The sequence below is a fragment of the Poromitra crassiceps genome, assembly GCF_964638095.1.
Source record: "Poromitra crassiceps genome assembly, chromosome: 19".
Classification (NCBI taxonomy): domain Eukaryota; kingdom Metazoa; phylum Chordata; class Actinopteri; order Beryciformes; family Melamphaidae; genus Poromitra; species Poromitra crassiceps.
In genome coordinates this window covers 27,558,140-27,584,560 of record NC_139646.1, presented here as the reverse complement: position 1 = coordinate 27,584,560, position 26,421 = coordinate 27,558,140, and the positions used below count along the sequence as shown (strand labels likewise).

Genomic DNA, 26,421 nt, shown 5'->3' with positions numbered 1-26,421 from the left:
AGATCAACGTTGAATCACTGCGAGCCGCCCATTGGTCAAGCGTGCACGGTGGGCGTGGAAACGAAGGCCACGCGAGCCCAGTGCATTGTGGGAAATATAGTATTTCGGGTGCCCGCACCCGCCCCTCCCCTCCCCTCCACCCCCCCCCCCCCACACACACACACAGAGTGGATTTTGGGTGATATCTCTGGCGGGAAACAACCAATTTCAAAAATTTCAACGGATTCTAAAACCTTAGGGGCGTGAGATTGAATATATATTCATATTCCCCACGGTAAAGCCGTCCTTTAAGCTCTTATCATAGTCAACCTCATCCTGATTTTATTTAGTCAAGTTTTCGTGGACTAAGTGTCTAAGTATTTCATCTCATCTTAGTCAAAGAAAACTAACTATTAGAATTTCCAAACTTATTGTAAAGATATATTAATCTATTCTGGAATTGTTTTAAGGTTTGAATGTGCAATACAGACACGGATGTTTAACTTCTTCTTCTCTTCTGATTGGATCTCTTTCCAATTCGTCCCTCCCTAACATTTTTAGTCTAGTTTTCACCAGTGAAAATAGGTAGTCGACTAACATTTTTCCTCAGTTTTCGTCTACGAAATCAACACTGCTATGGATGCATGTCTCCACATAGTGGTGCACTCCTCTTCCAAACTCACACACACTTTTCCACAACTACACCATGTATCTGAAACAATGTTTACTTACTGTCAATCTCATCAAAGTTTCTGAAGACCATCTCCACGTGATCCCACTCCATAAAGCTGCATTTCCCAATGAAGGGCTGGGCAAACACCACATACTGATACATATTTCAATTCAAATACATGTCACTCTCGTGTTAGAATGAGTAAATGGGCATTGACACTGTTTTTATATAACCCTTGATCAATTCTCATTAATCTTTTAACTTTTCTTTTTTATTTGTCTGTAGGCTACATACGTGCACTGCCAAGAGTAGCGGCAGCATTATAAACCAGAGACCAGACTATATCAAAAACAAACAGTGGCGTCTTTCATGCATGCTAGCAAGCGAAACTGCTGTCTGTCTGACCACAGACTGTAGAAAAAGACGCAGCAGAGCCAAGCGAATGTGATTGGATGAACGTTTGACGGTAGGCCAATCACAGGCAGAGGGTGCCTCCAGCCTTCGCCATCATCCGGGAAAAAATATTGCGTCCCATATCATGGCCAGATACGTGACAATTCCGTATTTTAAGGGACGGGTGGCAACCCTATTAATGGGTGAGGTGCTTCGCTTCCAATCTGACAACTGGGGTTCGATTCCCGGTCAAACCACACACATTTTTAACAAGCACTTTTATTTTCAAACATCAGGGTTAGGCAAGTAAAACAATTTGGTTAGAGTATGTTTGTGGTTAAATATGAAAACTCTTAACTCAACTAATCTTAACCACATCTTTCTTTACGTGCCGCACGTTTGTGTGTTTGAGGGGGAGGAGGGGAGGTCAGACAGGATAGGGGGAGGGATCCTCTCGCCAACCGGGACCACAGATGCAAAACTAATCAGTATGAATATTGCACACTGACAAGATATTGATTAGGTTGTTTTTGTACTGATACAGTTCAGAGTTCAATATGCCTCAGGTTTCCATGTGCCTGGATCCAGAAATGGCGGGGAAACGACAGAAAATGGACAAGGTATTCCAGGGAAAATGAGAAACACCATTGAGGTAGCTTATGTCAAAGTACTGAAGTGGCTGTGATTTCTGCTGCCAATTTCCACTGTGTCACTGGTGTTCAAACTGGAACTAATAACACTTCCTGTGTCACTGGTGTTCAAACTGGAACTAACAACACTTCCTGTGTCACTGGTGTTCAAACTGGAACTAACAACACTTCCTGTGTCACTGGTGTTCAAACTGGAACTAACAACACTTCCTGTTGCGACTTGCTCACAACACAATCACAGTCAGCTTGGAACGTCTTTCTGGAGGCCGAAACACGGAGGCAGGTATGTCAAATCGGGGGTGTGCTCAACATCACTCTGGGTGGCTGGTTCTGGTTCTGGTTCTGGTTCTGGTACTGGTTCTGGCAGGTTGGTCCATCTGCAACGAAAGTGGCAGTAGTGGCACGACTGGTTGATCACCAGCTGTAGGCCTTTCACGCGTCTACCCACACGACACAGCTTCTTGCATTCCAGGCAGGTCTTGAAGAGCTGGAGGATGCACGCCTCATCCACCACGTGCTGAGAGGGGCTGGAAGAGAAGCAGGGAGCGAGTCACACGAGAGGTGAAGGTCAGAGGTTATAGGTCATAGTCACAGGTTATAGGTCATATACAGGTTATCATATGAATGTAAAGTGAATCCTGACTGTTCACATCAGCATACCTCTCCAAATCCACCAGGTACTGTCCATCATCCACATATGTTGAGGCACCGAGGCCGACATACCTCTCCAAATTCTTGACAGACTTTTGACCTGTGAACAAATCAACTGATTACAATCAAATCAACTGATTACAATCAGCAGAAATCCTTTGCTGGGGGGGAGACTTCTGCTGATGTGAGTGTCTCACCTTTATTCTTCAACGCTCGCTTTGTCTTTGTCCTGTTGTGTCCTCCTTGGCTTTGGCAAGCACTGTCTTTTCTGAGCTGCTCCTTGAAAGGCGCACAACACAGCTGTTAGTGAAAGCAGTGGAGTAACAGACACTGACGAGAAGCAGTGGAGTAACAGACACTGACGAGAAGCAGTGGAGTAACAGACACTGATGAGAAGCAGTGGAGTAACAGACACTGAAGAGGAGTAACAGACACTGAAGAGAAGCAGTGGAGTAACAGACACTGAAGAGGAGTAACAGACACTGAAGAGAAGCAGTGGAGTAACAGACACTGAAGAGGAGTAACAGACACTGAAGAGAAGCAGTGGAGTAACAGACACTGAAGAGAAGCAGTGGAGTAACAGACACTGACGAGAAGCAGTGGAGTAAAAAATAAGGTTATTTGTCAAAAAAAATACACTGGCGAACACTGGCTGATCAACAGAGTAGGCAAAACCCAGCAACACATGAAATATCTTAAAAATGACAAAATAACAGTGGAGGGGGGCTTTAATCTCCTACTATAGAGTTGTTAATTAATAATTTACTCCTCATTTGCTCTTAATAACTTAAATATTGAGCAGAGGTCTGCTGGAGTTTTTACACTACACAGTCAAAATCAAGTCTACTATTTGAAGCATGATTTACCATTCCATTTTCAGATGGTTGGAAAGCATGGACAGCAGCAGCATGATGGTTGGTAGAAGCGGCCTCGGGTCCAGTCGACCCACACGCTACACCAGGGATGGTAGAAGCGGCCTCGGATCCAGTCGACCCACACGCTACACCAGGGATGGTAGAAGCGGCCTCGGATACAGTCGACACACCCACTATAACTGGGTATGGATTATAAACAGTTCCCCTAAAGAAATGCAGACAGGACAAAAGGCTTTAACAAAGAGCTGAGGAAAGCTGGTGCAGGGTGAATCACAAGAATAAAAAAGTTGTTGTCCAGCGCACACCAGGATAGGAAAGATGGACACTTCATTTTGTTACATAAAAAAAACAAGAAACAAGGCGAACAACACATTTCACATGTTATGCTTCATCAGGTTCACTATGGGTGTGAGACCAGGGTATATGCAGCAATCCTGAAGTTAAATTCAAGACTTTTTCAAGACTTTTTCAAGACCCTTCCAATAAATTTCAAGACCCCATCGCCACTTCGAGCTGTAACCGATTACATCTGCGACACACCTTCAACTAACACAATTACTATACATTTTGAGTTTGAGATTGCAAAACTAAACGGCCTTAGTTTGCCATAACTTCTATGCACTGTATCAATACAACAGAATTCAGATAGGCTGGGAAGGAATAAAGCTCAAGAGAATAAATTGCGTGACTAACCCAAAGGCAAGGTTTATTTAAACTGAAAAAAAAAAGTATATTTATAACATATAAATAATAAAGATAAATAAATATAAAGATCATGGTGGATAGACACTGGACCCTCTTGAAAGAAAATGTTGTACATTTTAAAGTAAGATGCATCAATCTGGTGCACTCAGAGCAAAATGAAGAGGTTGAATTGAAATGAAGTTTGGATAACGACATGCTGGCCTACACATGACGTTATTTGCTCAGTCAAGTAACGTTAACGTTAGATAGCGCAAAGATAGCTGGTGCTAATTAGCGTTAGCCATGTTAGCCTATGAAAGTGTTTAGCTGACATTAATCCTGCTGCGGGTGGAAATGGTCTGTGTCCGATACGATGTATGATGACGCAAGACAACATTTTTACCATTGATAGTATAGTTTTAACATACCTTGGATTTGGCAAATAAGGATTGCGTTCCCGCATGTTTAATCTTCTGTAACGCGCTTTTATTTTTAAGGCAAAATCACTCAACCGGAAGTGAAGTTGTAAGAAATTGTTGTTCATTTCACAGAGGCATTCTTGCAGTTTCCCCATCACACACGGAAGAACAACCAAAAACAAGGAATGACAGCGTTTTCATGTGATGACTGACAGCTAGTTTGAGTGATGCCTGACAGCTAGTCTGCAGGAGGATCGACAACGTTTTTTTGTGTGAGACGTGAGGAGTGATGCCTGACAGCTAGTTTGAGTGATGCCTGACAGCTAGTTTGAGTGATGCCTGACAGCTAGTTTGAGTGATGCCTGACAGCTAGTTTGAGTGATAAGTGAGGCAGGAGGAACGACAACGTTTTCGTGTGAGATGTGATGCCTGACGAGTGAGGACTGATGATTGACGAGTGATGCCGTATTGTGCGATGACTGACGCGTGAGGAGTGAAACAGTAATGCAGGAAGAATGACAGCGTTTTCGTGTGAGGACTGAAGGTGTTTCAGAGCACACTCGACATGGTTTACTATAGGAGACATGACAACTGACAACGCTTAGACTGAGGAACGATAGCCTATACTCTGACGGACGAGGATGCCCTAAAATGGTTGCCGTACACGTGCTTTTTTTCACCAGTCACCATTGGTTCAAGGCAACGCTGTGTTGCCTTCAAGTGAACTGGGACACAGGCTCTCAACTTTAATGCCGTTCTGATTTTTAACGCTCTGAAAAAATAAATATATATATATTGACGGTCGAATTCTGTACTCGCACACGTGCCCCAAAAGGCATTTTACAATTCGCACTGTTCTATTTTTAGTCGCATATGCGAGTAAAACGGGCATAGTCACCAGCCCAGGCATACACTTCATTATATTTACCTGTCCTCTGAGTTGTGTTTAGAAGGTGCAGCTGCTGTATCCTGATGCTTAGGTGCCTCCTTTGTGACAAGTCGCACAAAATCCACGCTGCATAGTAGACACATGGAAAACAAACATCAAGGCTCTGCAGCAGTGCATCATAAGGTTTGGTACAAAGGTTACAATTCATATACAGGCTCCTCACCTCAGTGTCGTATTCGCCCCAAGATAACTGCAATGAGAAGAGATGAAAGTTAGCTTACTGGTTGACTGTCACAGCGTATCATAGACGGTGTCAGCCTAACTACACATCATGTGGAACCATAGTGTGGGACCAGGACAGTGTAGGAAATCAGCCATGGCCAAGTGCAAAAATGCACAAAGAAATCTCAGAATGCCCCTAAAAACTGTGATTGAAGGGCAAAAATTGCCCACAAGATTTTGATAATTTTATTTTCATTCAATGATGATGCTGGTTGCCAGAAAGAAATGAGAAAAAACACATTCACACTAGGGGTGGGCGATATGACGATCTTAGATCGTTTAACGATTAGAATGGGTCCACGATCTGCCTTTCCAGACAGATCGTTAGAATCGCGCTACATGCACATTCTATCAGTTGCATTTCTATGTCTGAAAGACGCTTCCAAAGTTGTTGTCCTCCCCTCCCCCTGTTCACTTCACAAAGTGCAGCAGCAGAGTAGCATGGAGGACAACACACATTTGACACACACATAAACACTTCACCAGGGCCCGACAGGACCTCCAGTGACGGGAGGTCCGTCATCCCGGGGACGTTAAAAATAGGACGATGGAAATTAATTTGGGGACGGAGCCGGGACGATAGTTGAAAAAATAAAAATAGCCTAAACACACGCTCTGCTCGTTATAATGAATGGCGATGAAAATGACCCGAACCAACCTCTTTACAACACACATGCACACTAAACAAACATGCGGGTAGAGACAGACAGATAGAGTGGAACTCATGGCACAAAGTTATTTTAAATGCGAGGAGGCATTGCTCTTAATCTGCTGTCATCCTGCCTTGTATTCACAGGTGAGCTCCGTTTTTCTCCCTCTCTCACTCAATGCTGTGGTGTGTTTGTGTGTGTGTGTATGCTGAGCCGCATGCAGACAGAGCTGAGAGCTCTCTCTCTCTCCGTCTGTTGGTCTCTCTCTCTCTCACTCTCATTTTTTCATGTCAACTTGGCATCTCAGGGCTTGTGGAGACTTGGATTACGCCAGGTTGAGCAGTATGGAAGCTTTTCATGCTTTTGTTGTTGTACATTTTTGCTCGTGTTAACAGGGTTAGTCACCATTTACTGCCATTCATTGTGCTAAGCTAACTACTAGCGGGAGGGGCGGCTAGCTATTCTTCTACTGCATGCACAGAGAAGAGAAGGGCATCCATCTTCTCGTCTTACTATCAGGAAGATGGCAAATAGGCCAATCTCCCAAAATGTCTGTGTTCCTTTAAGCCTCCATGCACACGATCCAAGCCCTTTAAGCTCAGCAAGCGTGTTCAGTCCACCTCACAGGCTCATTACACCTAGATTCAGGGTTCATACACATTCACCTCACAGGCTCATTACACCTAGATTCAGGGTTCATACACATTCACCTCACAGGCTCATTACACCTAGATTCAGGGTTCATACACATCCACCTCACAGGCTCATTACACCTAGATTCAGGGTTCATACACATTTTCACCAATAGATTTCCATGACTTTTCCATGACTTCAAAACAAATTTCCACGACCAAACAATTCTGTGAAGTCTCTGTGTATACATGAAAAAGTGAGTGAGTTACGACATTATACTTAAATGTCACTACTAGCCTACACTTCTCTTACTGTAATGCAGCCTTTAAAACCTTTAGACTGTATCTATTCCGTAACTTCCCCCAAAATCTTTCTACAAGCTATATGCAGGAATCCTGAATCCTGAATACCTTTTAAGACCTTTTTCAAGACCTCAACGCCACTTTCGTCGGATCAGCGATAGAGGTGTAAATCATAAGTTTCATCACGATACAATATTATATTGATTCGTTGGACAAAGTTAAGATATTTGCTGCTATGACAGTCTGCCACCATCTGATTTCAATTCATTTCAGGGGGCTGCGATCGATATGGTACGATATCACATACTCATTTAACACCATCAGCACAATAGCTACAAAATGTAATGCCTCTCCCAAAGACTTGTTAATACTTTTTAACACATTCACTGCCAGCCGTTTTTTTTTTACTGTAGGTAGCTTCTGCCAGAGGGGTTTTTTGAGGATTCTGGCTCATTTTACAAGAGCCGAGGATTATTTTCTGCTTGGACTTTGTGAACACAAAGTTCACAAAAGTACTAATAGAATGTGTGCTTTCTCTGTCTAAAATAGTTAGTTTGTAGAGTTAGTAGTTATGTAGATATTAGCCGTTGAGTACAGCATGGTTTCAGCGTCTGAGACTGAAAGCTGAGATAATCGCAGTTTTGTGAAATTCAATCAAACAGGCAGAACAGTCACTTTAACCATTTATTTTTGGCATCAGTGAGATATCAGACATCTAAACAATATAGTTCTGAACGCCCTCTCCTTCAAACTCCTCCCTCCGTGGGCGTGTCTGGTGGCTTTCAGCAGCGCGTTTGTCACAAGCAGTTTCTACTGCCTGTCTGAGCAGTGAGCAGCCTCCCTCCCTGGGAGTGTGGATGGGGCTCACTCGTTTCTTGGGTTTGAGAGCTTTGATGAAGCTTTGTGCGATTCTAGGCTTTATGCTGCGTGTTTCAAAGTGTGTTTTCCACCCAGTCTATTTTTGGAACCCCCCACCGTTGTGCGCCCGTGTGCGCCAGCGTGAAAGCGTTTTCGCCTACAGTATGAGAATGAGGCTCGTTCGTTTCTGGGTTTTCGGTTGAGAAACCCCAAGAAACGGGGTTTCTTTTGCGATTGTGGTCTTATTTATGCTGCGTGTTTCAAAGTGTGTTGCACCCATAATCTATTATGCAAATTTGCAATCCCGCACCGCCAGCAATCAGCGCGAAAGCGTTTTCGCCAATCCATTTTACAGTAGGAGAATGGTTTCATCGCGCATTCCCCTGCAGTTTTGGCTCAACTTTTTCTAGAATGGAGTGCACTGTCGCCACTTAGTGGGTCGGTGGAATGGGTTGTACACGTTCGGTGGCTCCAATATTTTTATAGGAGACGTGGGGGGCGTTGATCAACGTCCCACCGTCAAAATTTTTTTTTTTTTTTTTTTGACGACTCAACTCGTCATTGGCAGTCAACCGTTGGATTTTTTTTGACGACTCAACTCGCCATTGGCAGTGAACGTGTTAAATGGATAGTTGGGTTTGTTTGAAGTGGGGTCCTATCTGCTAGTTCGATACACTAACTTAATTAGGTACAGTGGTCTTGAAGCGGGGCGCAGCGTGCAACGAGATCCGTCACCCAGAGCAGCACCCTCACCTGCTTTTTCTCTGTAAGTACATGGGGTCAACAACTAAAACGTAATTTAGCCACCTCAAACCACGCCCACCTAAACAAATCGATATCTGTGTACATGTACGCTCTATTTTTATTTTTTGTGATCAATTTTTTATTGACATCAATAGTTCAGCATAGTTACACGACATTATGACAGACATTAGCCAGGATGCATGAGCCCTCATCCCACCTGCCCACTCATATCACCCCCCCAATACCCATCAGAACATGTGCTAAGTCAAGTCAAGTCAAGTTTATTTATATAGCCCTAATTCACAAGCATGTCTCAGAGGGCTTGTGACATGAGTGACATCAATTTTGTATTTACCACAAAACAAAAAGAAATAAAAATGAAATAAAATATAGGAGAGCACCCTCTCCACCCCAAACCCCCCCACCCCCCACGGTCTCTTGTTTAAAGTAACTGTCTCACACTTCGCTACTGAAGCACTGGTTCCTGAGGCACTGAGGTCATTAAGTCAGATATCTGAGGTGCCACATCTCTCCAAAGTTCAAGAGTTGTGGACTTCGCTCTATTAACCCTCGCAGTGGAGAGTTCAAGCATTACTATATCACGAAAGTATGCCAGCCATTTGTGAATGTTAAGGGGGAAGCCATCTTTGGGCTATCATTTTCTTGACTACAGTTAGGCCAGCAAGCCAAATCTTCCTCTGCTTCCCCGATAAATTAAGCTTAGAGTCATCATTAATTAATCGAAGTATTGGGTCCAGAGGAAGTGGGTGTTCAATTAAGTCTGACATGTACGCTCTATTTTGAGAATTTTCAGCGCTTTACTTTTCCGCCAAACAGTCATTTCATTCGGCACTACTTTTTCTCCCAACCGTATCACTACCGTATTCCTCCGCTAAACTCCTGCACAGAGACGCGGTGCTGGATCACTCCGCAGACCAGCTGGGATCTGGGTCATTTTTCCTGTTTGTTGTTGAAGAAGACACAGCAAGTACAATAGCCTACACGAATGAAAATATGAGTGATTTTGATAGAGACGATGATATGCCGTTCACCATGGTGACAAGAGGATACCTCTTGGTTAGATACAGCCTCTTGACTGGTGTCTTCTTGCGGGTGGATTGTCTTGGGACAGGAAACATTTGCTGTTCTTCCTGCATTGGGCCCGGTGATGTACATGCCTGTGAAAGTAATATTGCGCATAAATAACGTGAAAACGTGCCGATTTCGTCATGCATTTAGACAAAAGAGAAAAAAAATTGCGATAGTAGCCTACAAGCATGGTGTGATTCCTATTTCATATCTCACCTGTGGTCTAGGTACAGCATCGCTCTTCAGAAAGTGCTTGTCTTTCTTATCTGGGAGGGGTTGTTGATAATCCTCTTCAGAAAAATGTGCACTGCAAACGCGAAGTTCTGCCAAAATTTCGGGAGGCGTGCTGATGTCTCTATTCAGTGCAACAAGCCACAACTGTATAATACTTCTGTTCTTCAAAGGAATACGGTGAAACCGATAACCAGACCAGGATCTTTGTCTGTTCGAACAGCCAGGAAATACACAAACACGCACCATCGTTGAATTATTGATGGAAAAAATACTCCAGACGTGCTGTCGCGATGTAACTGTACTTTGTGAACTGAGATAACCTGTGATCTGCAGAGTGATCCAGCACCGCGGCTCTGTGCAGGAGTTTAGCGGAGGAATACGGTAGTAATACGGTTGGGAGAAAAAGTAGTGCCGAATGAAATGACTGTTTGGCGGAAAAGTAAAGCGCTGAGAATTCTCAAAATAGAGCGTACATGTACACAGATATCGATTTGTTTAGGTGGGCGTTGTTTGAGGTGGCTAAATTACGTTTTAGTTGTTGACCCCATGTACTTACAGAGAAAAAGCAGGTGAGGCTGCTGCTCTGGGTGACGGATCTCGTTACACGCTGCGCCCCGCTTCAATACCACTGTACCTAATTAAGTTAGTGTATCGAACTAGCAGATAGGACCCCACTTCAAACAAACCAAACTATCCCTTCAAGGCAATGATTTAAAACCCGGCAGATACCCTGTTCTAATGCCATAGACCAGATACCATACAGAGATACCCTGTTCTAATGCCATAGACCAGATACCATACAGAGATACCCTGTTCTAATGCCATATACCAGATACCTTACAATAGTGTTTCCTAATGGAATATAGAGCTGCTTTAGTTCTATTTTAACAACAGTATAACACCAAGTCAGTCAAACTTCAGGGATATCAATCTGTCCATTTAGGAAGCAAAAGTGATTGTGAATCAATTTTACTCTTTGGTGCAAATTAAATTGACAACAGGTGCAATGGAGAGGTCAAAGCAAGACAACCCCCTCTTATCCGGAGTCCTGACTGATTCTTCTCTCTCTGTGGACACTGCCAGTGACTCGGCCACGTTCGTGTCTGGCCAGAAGGGCTTCCTCGGATAGAACGTTCTTCTTTTTGGGTTTTAGTGGAGATCTTAGTGGACTCTGTGTTGCTGCTGCGGGTCGCTTGCTTTTGTTCGCGGACTCCATTTCTTCGCGCATAATAACGTCACATCAAATCGTGACCAGCGACGAGCAGAAAATCCTGCTATGTCTCTTTGCAATCAAATGGGTGAACGCAGAGACAGTTACGGAACGACGCAGAGACAGTTACGGAACGGCGCATTCACTCATTGATAATAGAACACACTTTGTGAACGTTTATTTTCCTCCCGAACCTACGGATAGTAGCTTTAAATAACTGCGATAAGATTATATACGGTAGTTTGATAGACGGCCAGCCAATTGAAAGTGGGGTTGGAAGCCCAGCTCTCTCCAGGCAGAGCTGCTCCTTCCTTCCCCGGGTTTTGTCGTCACTGTCCCGCTTCGCTCTCTGCGCTCTGCTCCGTCAAAAAAGCCTCTTCATCAGAGTCGCTCCTGTTTTGGTTGAGGAGGCCATGGAGGGAGGCACCTCCTTGGTGCACGACAGTAATGGAGGAACATCTATGCTACCATTCGCGGGAAACCTTACCAGGGCGTAACGTTACGGAAAGCCCAGCGTGTCAAACATCACTCTTTACTGATACGCATGCAAACCGATCTCTTCCTGTGACTAGCTACATCTCTTTCATACGCGTGCCTATTTTGTCTAGGAAAGCAAACACCCTTGGAGTTGCTATGTTAACAACAGCTAAATCAAATCAAATGTTGCTAAACGTTGCTCACCTTTCCATAAGAAAGAACGCCAAATCCTCGTCATTCATGATTTTCTTTCTTGTCCGTAGGTTTCTCCAGCGGTTGAACGCGAGTCCTACGTTGACCCGTGTTTTTGCTCGCGCTTGATCGCTCGCTATTTTGCCCAGAGTGCGTTGTCTTTTTGGCTTAATGGTAACGTTACCACTTGCACCGGTTGTTGTTGTTGTCGATTCCGCCATCATCATTTCATCAACACATTATTATTCCACTTTCAGGAATGGGAGGGGGTGGGGGCGAATGCGATGGCTGTTTCCCCTACCGTCAGCCTTTCTCCACTAGATGGTGCATGTTCTTCTTCTTCCGTGTTTAATGGCGCCTGACATCCTTAAGTGGTGCATTACCGCCACCTACTGGACTTTGACGTCTTCTTCATAGTACAATCTAACAGTGTTCATCATTACATGTATCCACCTATAGCGCTCCCATTCATGATAGTATGTATGTGTATGTCCATTCTATGACCCAGGAGCACTTGTCTGACTCTGCGGGAATTCATCCCTCAGCGCTTTCTCAATCTCCTCTCCAGAAATGTCAACAATATCCAGAAACCTCAGTGTCCATCATCATCTTAATCTTTTCCTTTGACCTGTTACGCACAATTAATGGCCACAAACATCAGAAATCCTCTTTTGCCCACACAAATGTTCTGTTCAATTCCTTTGTGTTTCTGCTCCGGTTCCATTTCCACTTTCTCCATTTGATCATTTGTCTCCACTCTGAACCACTTCAGCATAAGATTATGATATCTCTTTCACTTCTACTCTGTTGTTCACTTTCACTTCCTTTATTCTCTTTGGGTTTTGACCCTTCAAATTAGGTTTAGTCTTAAGGCGAGACACCACAGGTGAAAAGGGTAAACCAGCCGTGTTCCCTTTTCTCATACTCTGAGCCAAAAATCTCCCCTTCAGTAGCACTTACACACACACCAACATTTCCAGTTGTGTTCCTAACTATATTCTGAAGGTTTTTACAGGAGGGGTTTGTTCATATATCATTCATAGCCTGAAATGGAATATAACAGAATTTGGCTGAAATGGATAAAAAAAAAAAAAGTAGGCCTAATTATAGAAATCAAAAGTAAACCTAATTATTCTAAACCTAAATGATTTCATCATTGTAAAATAGGCCTAAATCATTCTGTTTTTGATTAGGGTGTTTTGAGAGGGGGGTTGGTCTTGTGTGGGACCCTTACATCACCCCAACTTAGTTTTCACTTTGAGAAACATGTCGAAGAGGCTGTCTGAGAGTCAAGTCATAAAACAAAAAAATCTATCTATCCTAACCCCTACATTTAAATTAAAATGGAAAATGGAATTTAGAAAAAAAGGGGGGGGGGGGCAGATTTCATATGGCCCTAGGTTGGGTGTAGGTACGAGGAGGTTGGGTGTAGGCATGAGGAGTGATGGTGACATTAGCTGTCAAGGTACATTTTATTTATAGAGCACATTTATAACAACTTATGTTAACCAAAGTGCTGTACAGGCAGAAAATCATAACAAATACAAAACAAAACTGTGTGAAATCCAAGGTAAAAAACAATCAAACAAAAAAACACCAACAGGCCTACCTGAGGCTAATCCATATAACTAGACAGAGTAAATGATATCTCACCTGTCCAGAAGTAGCACGGCTAGCTGCTCATCACTCTTCAAACCCTTGGAAACCCTTAGGTTTTTCCACCACTCGAAGGCCACACCAATATAAATGGCGTGTTTGGTTGTGCCAGCCGTGCCTGGGAGTGCTGTAATTTTTATTAAAAAAAAATACTACTATGGAATAAAACTTCAAACTGAACATGAACACACCTCAATGCATAGGCAGTTTATTAAATTGAAAAACACAAAAGCATGTGTAGCTTCATACCTTGGCTCCTTTTGTTCTCCAAGGTTCCTTTTGACAGCTGGATGATCTTGCTTAGCCGGGCTATGTCGCTCTGCCATCCACTCTCTCCACTAGTGATGCAAGGCTCAGGCTCCAGCTCATTCTGGCCCTCAGTCTCTCCACTAGTGATGCAAGGCTCAGGCTTCAGCTCATTCTGGCCCCCTACGCTCTGCCATCCAGTCTCTCCACTAGTGATGCAAGGCTCAGGCTTCAGCTCATTCTGGCCCCCAGTCTCTCCACTAGTGATGCAAGGCTCAGGCTTCAGCTCATTCTGGCCCCCCACACTCTGCCATCCAGTCTCTCGACCACTAGTGATGCAAGGCACAGGCTGCAGCTCATTCTGGCCCCCAGTCTCTCCGCTAGTGATGCAAGGCTCAGGCTCCAGCTCATCCTGGCTCCCCACGGTGACACAAATTTCGGCATGGGATGTCAAGATCTGTGCAGATTGAAGATCATTCTGAAATTAGGCTAACATCATCTACCAAGTTAAATTCAAGAATGTCATCTAGGTAGCTAACTTACAGTTTGCACAACCTGCTAAAACATAAACTAGCTGCAAAGCTAATTTCAGCTGAGATATAATAACTTTATTATATCTTAAGACAATTTAGGGAACGAAACAGTAATTAATTACCTGGCCAAATTAATTAATGCTTGCTCAAGACACGGTAGCATTACACTATCTAACTTTTGGATGTTGGATTCAAGGTTCGTACAGCTTTTTAAAGCAGCTACGAGCAAGATTTTCGATTGTTATTAAACAGTATAATTATTACAATATTGATGCATCACATCTTACCTATAATAGTAGCTGAGACCAAAGCCGTGTGAATCGGAGATTCATTAATCTTTTAACTTTTCTTTTTTATTTGTCTGTAGGCTACATATGTGTGCTGCCAAGAGTAGCAGCTGCATTATAAACCAGAGACCAGACTATATCAAAAACATAAACACACAGTGGCGTCTTTCATGCATGCTAGCATGCGAAACTGCTGTCTGTCTGGCCACAGACTGTAGAAAGATTGGATGTGATTGGATGAACGTTTGACGCTAGGCCAATCACAGGCAGAGAGGGTGCCTCCAGCCTTCGCCATCATCCGGGAAAAAATATCGCAACGCGTGAGTGTCCCTACCATCGACATATAAAGATGGACACCGCCTCGGGTCCCGTTTAGTGAAGCCGCTGCATGTTAGATCGCCGCTCTGGCGGCAGGTGCCAGTATAGGTCACAAGGCCCGCCTCCCCATGTTAGTGGATGGGGAAATGGACAACCGGAACAATCACAGTGTACGTCAGATAATTTTTTCCGAAAGGTGGTTTGTATCATTTTAGATAGTTATTATCAGGCTAATGCCTGTGCAAGTGGTCATTTTTCTGATCAGTTTGTTTTTAAGTAGTTATTTGACATATAAAAATGGATGATTGACAGCTGTGGCAGCCAGTCTCAAGCCGTCATTGGCTGGACAGGCTGTTCATATTATAGATCTATCGTCATAGACAAGACACACGGCTTCATCCGTTATCTAACGCTGCCTGGGGGTCGGGTGGCTGTGCTTGGTGTGTATGGCCGGGACAGGGGCTCTTAGCACGGGTACTGGCTCCCTGGAGGTCGGGGTGGCTGTGTTGGCTACCAGACATATCCAATAAAAAGGACATTTGAGAAAGGTGCGCGAGGAAGTAACGTTGGTTGGGGACTGGAGTAAGTTCAGAAAATATGTGTTTTATTAGTTCCAGCTACGTTATCGGTACACAATGGTTTTTAACATGCAGGCTAGCACTAGCGTTAGCCGCTTGTGCTAGTCGGCTGTTTTTCATTATTTATCGGCTTAATATTACTATAACTTAACAACCGATAAGGATAGCTGGAATAACACAATAGACACACTTAACTTAACTTACCAGGTTGTCCAACTGCCTGCATATGCCAGGAAATGTGTTTTATAATGTTAACTCCCGGGTATAACCAACACGGGGCCTACACAAGTGTACACAACCACCATTAGCTAATCGCTAACGGGTTAGCCTTAGCTTATACAGACACTGGAGGTTTTATTTTTGGTAGTAAAGCAATAAACGTTTTTATATAGATATCTCAGGTTAGTGCTTTGACTGTGGGGATGTTCGTTCTTCACAAGCTCCTTTCTTAGCTGTTGTAAGGATATAGTTACAGAGACGAGACCAGGCAGCTGGGCTAACGTTACCACTGAGCTATATTAAATAGAACGTTACAGGCTGCCCTACTCACACTGACTATACCAGTAAACAACGTAGCATAAAGCGCCATGGTCAGATTTGTTAAACCAACATTTGCTCCAAAAGGAATTAAATCATAAAGTTAATCAAAATGCGACTGAAACATTAGGCTAATCAACACAGCAGTCAGTGCATCCGATAATTCTTCCAGTGAAAGGCTGAGAGCATCCCTGGCTCCTCTTCCGGTCCGGGCTGCAGCCTGAGAGCCGCCCGGAGGTCTCAATCTCCGACAACCAAAATCAGATTTTCGTACAGGCGTCGTTTTGATAAACTGATCTCATAGTGGGAATCTTCCTGATTACTTTTGTTGAGACAAAAAATATTACAACTTAAAGTGCCATATTTACAGAGCTAGACTGTATATAAATACACAATGCACTGTGCGCATTCTAGAAACAGCAACTCTACATAAGAAAGTATAGGGGGGGGGGGGGGGCTCAGACTGAGGTTTCAACCCAAAAGAGCTAGTGCACAGACTCTGGTTCTCTGATCTGAGAAGATTTTGGCTTCAATAGACCATACAGGGAGGAGATAGGGACGCGTTCTCCATTCATATTATATCTCAATGGTCCCTATGTATGAACTACTAACAACTACTAGCCTGACTGATCTGACTACCAACCTCCTCTGCACAGTGCACTAAGAGAGGGAGCTGTCACATTCACGTCTCCCAGTTTTAATGGAATGAACCGCTAGACTATCCCTTGCTGTGTTAAAAAAAAAAAGGCCTTTTGTAGTTTTCCTCTTGTAAAACATTAAATCCTGCATTAACTTTTCAAATGGCCATATGGTTAGACATGGTTAAGTAGTATACATTTCAAAAATAACCTGCAACACATGTGCCGACTCTGCAGTTGGTCTGGGATCAGTCTCCCCAAGCGTTCTCCTCCTTGGGAGTCCCCCTTTGGACCTCAACCATACCCCTGGGACGGCTTTCTGCAGATCAGGGCTGTAGTATCTTTTGACGCTGTGACAGTATGGAATATTTAATTTCATTATTATGTTGATAAGTCATTCTTTTATTTACCCCTTTGCCCCCCCCCCTTTCAATGTATTATTATTACTATTACTTATTAGTTTTATTATTGATTGCACTGGACGAAAGCTGAAATACAGTAACAAAGAGCTCCAGTTTGCCGACACATTAGCTAGCTTTGCTGTAGCATATAACGTAAATAGCAAAACCACGTCTCCAAAAGTATTTCAGAAATACAATATAGGCTACATATCATATAACCTACCTGTCTAGGAGGAAAACAGCCATTTCATTGTCTGTTTTGAAACCATTCATATCCCGAAATTCTCTCCATCTTTTGAATTCGGGACCTATGTTGATGCGAAATTTATCGCGTGATTTATCAGACGTCCTCTTGCGTTCTCTTTGTTGGTCGGTACGGGGCATAATCTTCCTTTTTTTCTTTGCACGGGCTACGTAATCATGATCTCGCAGTTCGGCCATAACCACAAAATAACAAAATAACAAAATAACTTCCAAACAAACTGTTAGAATATAACGACGAGATGTGCTAGGCAGAGCTGGCGGAAGCAGGGAGCTGCCGTAAACCGTTTCGTTTCACTTCCGGGTGTCGCCGGTAGCCGGTCCGGCTGTAAACATTGGCTGTAAGCAGACACAGACTCTATAAGCGTCAAGAGAGCAAACTCCGATTCACACGGCTTTGGTCTCAGCTACTATTATAGGTAAGATGTGATGCATCAATATTATAATTATACTGTTTTATAACAATCGAAAATCTTGCTCTCAGCTACTTTAAATTGCGTTCCAAAGATTGGTTATTAGGGCTAGGCAAGTACAACAATTTGGTTAGGGTTATGGCACATGTCAAACCACCTCATTTTATGTGGCCCGCGAGAGCTAGCAACGAACACAATACTGCATTCAGAGCTAGTATATAGCTAGCTATAGCCTACCTCTTCGCTTGTTTGTGTAGCTTGTGGAGGAGGGAGAAGTGACAGGGAAGCATCAGGCGCTGGATTCTGAAATGTCACAATCAAAAATAACGTTATAGTGTAAGCCTATTTTTATTTTAATGTATTTGATCAATGAACACAGTTTGTATCCTACTTGTTAGTTAGATGTGCTTACCAGACGACGCCGTTTCGGTCCTGGGGTTGGGAGAGAAGGTCCCGCTGCTGGTTCATCCAAGTCTACAGAAGGATTTGCGGTTTCCCTCAGTCTTCTCCGACCCTGAGGCTGAGCTGCCAACGAGACTAGATAACAACGTTCGTAGTCCTCCTCTTTGAAATGGCGACTGCAAACTCGCAGGTCCACGACTGTAATGGTGCTCTCATGGTATTTCAGAGCTCGCAGCCACTCTTTTCTGCGCTCAGGATCTTTTGGGATACAATGCGAAATAAGCGCTTTGCCTGCTGTTACCTCTGCTTCTCGCCTCTTCTTCAAAGTGCACGAGTTCACTCCGCATTTAATTGCCATGATCGGTTGATGATCAAACAAGTCAAGTCTCGTAGCAAGTTTGGTCTGGTGGTTGTTGTGAAGAATGTGTTGGTTTTTTATATGCAGCGCTCATTGATAGTATAGATCTGGATATACTGAGCTGATTGGGATTTGATAGGGGAAAGTGAGGCTTGAATCTCCCGCTTCCTGCTCATCGTTGATTTGAAGTACGGGGAGAGGGGGCGGCTGTAAACACTAGTAGAAGAAGAAGGGGGCGGCTGCCGGGGGAGTTTCCGAATTTGTCTCACAGGCTTGAACTGACTGACATCTTGTTGTTCGCTTCTGGTTGTTAGCTTGCTCGCTGGTTGCAGTGGTGAAATGGTCCAGTGGGCGAGTAGCAGTCCAGCCAGCCGACCACTGTTACAGGGCGTCTTGTAATAGCTGGTTAGTCAACAGCGCCGCCCTGTGATCAAACCACCGTCTTGTCCGGGGCCTGACCAAGAGAATTTCACTTCCGCCTAGCAGGAATCTCACTTCCGGTTTAGTGTTTTGCCTTCAGAATAAAAGCACGATAAAAGTTCGATTTTTACAATAAGAATGTAAGTAGAAATTTACATGTGACACCCAACATAATGAACATAAGGACACTAAGATGAAGCTCTAGTTTAATGTTTGAATGAAAATGGACCAGCAGAACAAATATAAAGGAGACTGTGTACAGAAAATTCCTGCTGACCACTTTACACTGGTCAATAGCTGCCTCACCTGATTTGCCTCTCGGAAGACATCAATAATAGGAGAGATTATCAAGTATGGGTGCCCCATTAATATGCACAATGGATGATGTGGTTATGTGAAAAGTAGGCACTTCTGCTCATGGGCTTGTGAAATGTCTGCCCATATCAATGAGGCAGACACACATTACAACAGAACAGTAAAATGAGACCATATTGAAATATTGTTCAAAAATTCAAATGTTGATGCGTTGGGGGAAATTCACTGCAGTCATGTACATCAGTAGTCCTCCTATCATGCCTAACTAGTGGCTAACCCAAACAGGTGTGGAATCCATTCGTTGACATTAGAAGAAACACATTTTACAGCCTACAGCCACACAGTCCGACCAGTAAAATGAGACCATTTTGAAATATAGAGGGTATGCATGTGATGTCACAGAAGCAGAAGTCACTGTGGGGTCACGCCCACTGAGTCACAGCAAGACTGAGCTTGCATGCAGTAATCAGCCTAGATAACTGACACCTGCTGCTCAGGGAGGAATTTGACACTCATTTTGGCACTCGTTCCTGAGGGGGCGTGTTCCAGTGGGTGTGCATACCCTCTATTGGTCAAAAATTCAAATGTTGGTGCGTTCGGGAAAATAACAAAGTAGGCTAGATACATTTATATTGTGTTTACAACCGACCCTTTGAGGGCAACCATAATGCTGATGTGGCCCAGTATGAAATTGAGTTTGACACCCCTCGGTTAGGGTATGGTTTGGTTGTGGTTAAATAAGAAAACCCTAACCATAATTTTTTTTTACTTGCCTAACCAAAACCATAACCAACATCCTTAAAATAAAAACGCAATGAGAAGAACATGTTTGAAGAGTTCTATGGCAATTCCTCTGTTCTCAGTCATGGCTTTCGGTTTCTGACAGAAAGGCTTCGACTGGGTGACTGACTGTCCTGACTTTTCCATCTTATGACCCCGGCAGGACCGCTGGTCCAGCGCCGTGGTAAAAAGAAGCAGGGGGGGGGGGGGAAGACCACAATACCATTGGATCTATAAAACATAATGCTGTTAGGTCCAAACAGCAGAGTTTTATTGCTCAGCTTTCTGCAAGGGTACAAGAACATGCAGAAGATCAGATCGTCATCGGACCAGTGACGACAATATCCGAAGTCGGTCCCCGGGCGCTGTACGAGAAAGCGACCACTGCTCCTGGCCTGCCCCCCGGAGGAAAAAGGACAAAGCCAGGATGGGTTAAATGCAGAGGACAAATTTCACCGGCCACCGTCAGCATGTGTGTTTGTGGCCCTCCGTGCATGTGTTGATGTGTAACCGTGTGACAATAAAGAGGGGCTTGTCCCTCTGAAATCGTTTTTTTTTTTTTTTTTTTAAGAAGTTAAGTCATCTGCCTTTTTATTGTCCTTATGTACAGGTGTCAGTTACAAGCTCACAGAGCAGCTGATGTGAAAAACTATCAACACACACATACATGTACTGTCATAATAAATACAAAAACAGACAGGAAATGAAAAGAAATTAAATATGGTGGTGTGGGGTTAAAAAATGGAGGGGGGGGTCATCAGAAGTGATTTACACACAAGAATTGACTTGCAAAACTGTAAATTTGTACGCAAAAGCACAGAAAGCAAGAAGTGTGGTGTCGCTTCCACACAAGCGGTGTACTGACTGAACATTTCTGTGATTCCATGATTACACCAGCTTAGGCGTTTTTCCACCCTTTTTTTGGCCCTTGTTCAGCCATTGACACAAATTTCTAAGATTAGGCTGAAAAATCACCATCATAGACTTTCCAAAAAAACAAAACAACCAAAAACATGATTATAATAAAAATGGTCTAGGATGTCCACTTTGGTTGCTTAACTGGGATATACAAAAAACCACAATAAACCCAAAAAAGCAGAAGCAGACGACAGTGTGCACTGGACAAAGATAGTCTTCATGTGTGTGCATATCCAGAACCTGTGTAGATATATATGCATATATATGCATATACACAGTATATGCATATATATCTACAATAAGATCAATCAGTCCATTAACTATTTGGTAAATAGAAGGAAGTTTCTGATTATAACTTGGAATCCAAGTATGCATAATGTGTGCAAAAAAAACAATACAAAACAAAACAAATTGTGTCTTAATGTATTTCTATTCCGGTTTGTGGGTCAGGTTATTAACGGTGAAAATCAAAAAAGTTGTTGATCCACAGATAACTGCATCAATAAAATATTCTATACTGTACAAAGAACACTTCAAGATACTCTGTGTCTCTGTTTTGTCTCTCGAGGAGGCCACTGAAACTCGAAAGGTACATTGAAAAAAAGTCGGAGTATCAGTTATCATATGCACGCAATTGCTATCGACAGCAGGCAATATAAAAAAAGATCAAAATATTAAAACAGACCATTGCAAGTCGACACACGTGTTAAGACGGGAAGCAATAAATGGCAAATAAATAGGCGTTATCTTTTGAGCGTCCATTCATGCAGGTGTTTAAGCAGACATCTCCTCTGGGTGCAGGTTGTCACTGTGTAGCACCCAAGGGTTCAGCAGCAGTCGGCATTCAGTCCAACAGCACTGCAAAAGTCTGGGCTCCATTCTGTTGCCGTGGTGTCCGACTGTTTTTAAACTGGAAGTAAGCAGGAGGGACTACGGGTCCTCACAGCGGCCAAGCCAAAAACAAACAAACGCAAAATGCCAACGTGCCAAGGGAAAGTCTCGTTTGAATTGGGACGTTTTTGCGCTCTGTGGGTTTAATTCTAGTTTCCATTGAAGTCCATTCATACCAGTTTTCCTCCTCTTCCCATACTACTTGCATCATACATGTAAAAAATAAAATAAAAGCGCAACAAAACAAAAGGACGACTTCACCTGAGAATGCAGAGGTCTGTGACAGACACCAACATGCTTGCATGTAAATTGAGAAGAAAGAAAAAGCAGCAATATACAAAACAGCTATGTATTTGTACATATATACTCAAAAAGTTACAGGTATATAGATACTTTGTTACTCTGTATATACTGTATGTCTAACGTGGTTGTATGGTTATTTGACTGTCAATTGAAATCGAACATGAAGAAAGCACCGCCCACCGCCACTCGGTTGGTAAAGTGCTCTAAAGTGGCGAGAGACAACGAGAGAAAGAGAAAATACCTCTGCCTTTTTCTAAACGGACGTCACTTTTGAAAACAGACATCTCCCTCGAATCATTTTCCATCGAGCCTCGTCCGTTGGGTCAGCGGGGTCCTTTTCACATCGGCGCTGAGTGGAAGTGTGCCAAATCACGCAGGGCCCGACGACCACACACCAACTGAGGCCAAAGTGTGAATGACGGAAACGGAAGGTGGTCCAAGCCACTTTCTGCGGTGCGGACGCCTCGAGGTCCATCTCAAAATGACTAGAAATCTAGTGCGCTGTGCACGCTCCATTTCTAGGGTGGATGCATCATGGGTGCAGTTCTGGAAATCGTCCGCTTCGGCAGACGCAGCTACGCGCACTTGCCCGGCGAGCAATTGTGCGCCGCGACATGCCCATCCATCGGCCCTCCAATTATTGTGGAGAAGAAAGTTGTGACGTCCCTGATGATGTCACTATTTGATTTATGACATCACAGACATCTATTTGTGGAGAGAAATTTGACCTTTTGAAATTGTAATCAGCATAGTTGGTAAATGGCTGGTGAATTTCAGTTTGGCTTTTACAAGAGTTATCAGCATAGTTATGGCTGGTAAATTTCTTACAGTGATTATGTTGTATTCTGGTTAATGGGTTTCTTTATATAGCTGTGGTCCTCCTGTGGGAGATTCATTTATGCATGAGTAGAGGGGGATTTATGACATCACTGACGATGTCACAATGGAAGTTGAGCAATTGTGTGCCGCGCCACCGCCACGGGCCCTCCAATTCTAGCATTATAGCAAAATGACTGCTGGTATGAAAGTCAAACTCATTCTAGAGCATTATAGTGATCAAAGCTATCCGAAGACCCTCGAAACCCTTCATATATGGACGCGTGACACTGAGGTACGATGAACCAGTGGTGCCTCGACGCCAACGATGTGGCCATGAGGGTGGGAAGCTTTATTGGTTTGAGGTTAGAACGGCTACTATGGGCAAGAGATGGCTACCTGTAGGTTGCGGGTTCAAGATTCAGGAGCAGGATGGGGCTCAACATCGATCAATTTGAAAATGCGAATCAATCCTGTGACTCATTTCTAATCCAACGTGAAGATCTTTCCATGCAAAACGACCAATGATTGGATTTGTAGGTCATTGCTACGAAACCCAGACACCACGAGAACCCAGGAACTACATTTAAGAAAGAAGACCAAAAAAAATGGCGAGTGAAAGACAGCCATCACAACCTTCCTACAGTGGAATTGGGGGCGAGCGACCTTCAAGTCTGTAGCAGCAGAGGGGGAGAGAGAGGAGCGTGAGGGAATAACGTGGGAGAAGAGGAAGACTGCTGTGCCGTGGCGCCCCCTGCAGGATCTGAGTGGGCGTGAGATAGTCTGTGTGAGAGTCTTGCTGCATTGAAGACACGGTTGGGGTTACACATTCATTCCACGGCGAAGCCACAGGTCTCCTCGATAGCCGTCAGCAGCTTGTCGTAGAGCTTGTCGTAGCTCTCGTAGGGAGGAATGTCAATCCGGTTGAAGCTAGAGAGAGAGAGAGAGAGAGAGACAGAGGTCACTAGAGGCCACTCAGAGGTCACTAGAGGCCACTCAGAGGTCACTCAGAGGTCACTAGAGGCCACTCAGAGGTCACTAGAGGCCACTCAGAGGTCACTAGAGGTCACTCAGAGGTCACTAGAGGCCACTCAGAGGGCATACCTCCTACACTTTTGTGGTGTTACATGAATCTGTTTGGAAGTTAGGCGCCTTTTATTATTGGCCACGGCCATTACCACACCCCCTTTTGGCCAGTGGGCGTGGCCGCGTGGAAAGTTAATCAGGTGGTCCTCGGCCCATGTGACCAACCTCTCTACAAAGTTTTGTGGCGTTGGGTGAATCTAGTGTCCTCTAGAGAGAGAGAGTGGCGTCAGCGGAGGACCAAAATGCGAGACTCATTAGCCAATGAACAGCCAGGAATGGGTCTCGCGCTACTTTTGAATGCTAAAATAAAGCTGATAATGTACAATTTGATTCAAGGGGGGAAAAACCCTTTCAGAGTACAACACAAACTGTCTTAAGCCGTTTTCCCACATGCGCTTTGTACCGCTAAATGACCGGAACGTGGTCTAATGCCTGCATGTGGGAAAGTCGTCGTGCCGGTATAAGCGCGACCCCGTCATCGCCGACATTTCACCAGTTTCGAGCCAGTCAGAAGAGCGGTATGCGCGATAACAGGCGCAAGTGTAGAACGGGTCCAGTCATTTGCCGGCATGGGCGAGGTGTACACACGTTGCTTAATGTTCCAGCGGGCATAATCTAATCATTCGCGCACATTAAAGCAAACTGGCGAAATGATCTTGTGATCTCTCCTCTCTGCTGCCTGCTCGCTCTCTGGCCACAGTCGTTCAGTCCTCCTCCTTCAGTCACAGGCACAGCCCGACAGGGACACAGACGAAGCAAATGCACGAAGCGAAATGTGGAAGTATTTTGCTTGTTGCCGACAGCGAAGGCAAGCCCGGACACATCAAACGAAGCCAGTCTGTAAAAAGTGCTTCAACGCGACGCAGGTGAACGGATAAACAAGCAAACTTATTTCACGATCAAGAGTTTTGCCGACACGTCACTCCCCACCCGCTCTGCAGTGCCGCCCCGCCCCCCAACATACAGGCAATTTGGCTGCTAGATTCCCATATGCGAGAGCCGAAGTGTGAAGGGAAATGTCCGATATTGACTTACAGGTAATTTTCTGGGTACGCATGTGGGAAAACGGCTTTATTTTGCTGCAACTCGACAGTGCTGCTTAATCCAGGACCTTACTTCCTGGAACTCTTGAGAGTAAAAAACTGGTCCATTGGAGTGAATGGAGATGTCGGGACTCTTCTATCTACACGGCTCTGGGTGAATCCATTTAGAAGTTAGGTGCCTTTTTGTGATTGAACACGCCCATTGTCACGCCCCCTTTTGGCCAACGGCCGCCATGGCAAGTGAATCAGTTCTAAGTTCATCTGCTTTCGTACAAATCCCTTCATAACCTTTTGAGATATCCTGCTGACAAACGAATGCGAATAAAACTGTGAATAAAACTGGTCATGAGTGATAAAAACATCATTTTACAGTATAGAGATACGTCGACATTTGATGTGTGTGCGATATGTGATACACACCAGGTGTGGGCTTTGGGCAGATTGTTGGCATTGGCATCAATCTGATGAATAGTGAAGAGTCTGGGCCCTGCAGCACCTGCAGTCAAAAAACACACACACACACACACACACAGCCATTAGAATATAGACAGCACAATACACACACACACACACCATCCCTTCACAGTAGGGGTGTCAAAAATAATCGATTATAAGATGCATTGCGATTCAGACGTGCACGATTCTGCATCGATTCACAAATGTCGAAAATCGATTATAAAAAAATATTTTTGGGTAATAAATAAAATATAATGGAAGTACATGCAGTTGTTTATTTGGATCATAATACAATGCAATTCCAAATGCACGTTTATTTTAAAAGTAGCCACACAGTGAGAAAAAGAGTGAGAAAAAATAAATCATGTATTGGGAAAAAAAGTGATGCATCGATTGAAGATGCTTCGAGATGCATCGATAATCGTAATCGAATCGAATCGTAGCCCTCTGAATCATAATTGAATCGAATCGTGAGGCCAGTGAAGATTCACAGCCCTACTTCACAGTGAGTGGGATGGAATAATAGTGACAACAAAAAGCGTTTATTTCCTCCCACTTGTGAGCGCCAGGTGGAGTTTACAGCATAAAGACACTTGTGAGCGCCAGGTGGAGTTTACAGCATAAAGACACTTGTGAGCGCCAGGCGGAGAGTTTACAGCATAAAGACACTTGTGAGTGCCAGGTGGAGAGTTTACAGCATAAAGACACTTGTGAGCGCCAGGTGGAGAGTTTACAGCATAAAGACACTTGTGAGCGCCAGTTGGAGAGTTTACAGCATAAAGACACTTGTGAGTGCCAGGTGGAGTTTACAGCATAAAGACACTTGTGAGCGCCAGGTGGAGAGTTTACAGCATAAAGACACTTGTGAGCGCCAGGTGGAG

General features: G+C 44.0%; 2 protein-coding genes across 3 annotated transcripts in view; both read right to left on the bottom strand.

Annotated features, from left to right (window-relative positions):
* Positions 1–1,320: 1,320 nt before the first annotated feature.
* Positions 1,321–18,512, bottom strand: LOC310794008 (uncharacterized protein; the record flags this gene model as incomplete). The annotated part of the gene is made up of 10 exons (XM_083655877.1): positions 1,321–2,222; positions 2,356–2,446; positions 2,544–2,625; positions 3,213–3,426; positions 5,253–5,339; positions 5,437–5,463; positions 13,538–13,667; positions 13,790–14,243; positions 17,990–18,055; positions 18,165–18,512. 10 exons carry the CDS (start codon positions 18,510–18,512, stop codon positions 1,937–1,939), a joined length of 1,785 nt encoding a protein of 594 aa, XP_083512003.1. The 3' UTR covers positions 1,321–1,936.
* A 1,964-nt stretch (positions 18,513–20,476) lies between these two features.
* LOC310794216 (E3 ubiquitin-protein ligase SMURF2) overlaps positions 20,477–26,421 on the bottom strand; it is a 104,424-nt gene continuing 98,479 nt past the window's right edge. For both annotated transcript variants that reach the window (XM_083656165.1, XM_083656166.1), the window contains exons 19-20: positions 25,505–25,580; positions 20,477–23,885 (exon numbers count right to left, since the gene is read on the bottom strand). In XM_083656165.1, coding sequence (XP_083512291.1) covers positions 23,786–23,885; positions 25,505–25,580 — 176 coding nt within the window. In that variant the 3' untranslated portion in view covers positions 20,477–23,785. The remainder of the gene's footprint in view (positions 23,886–25,504; positions 25,581–26,421) is intronic.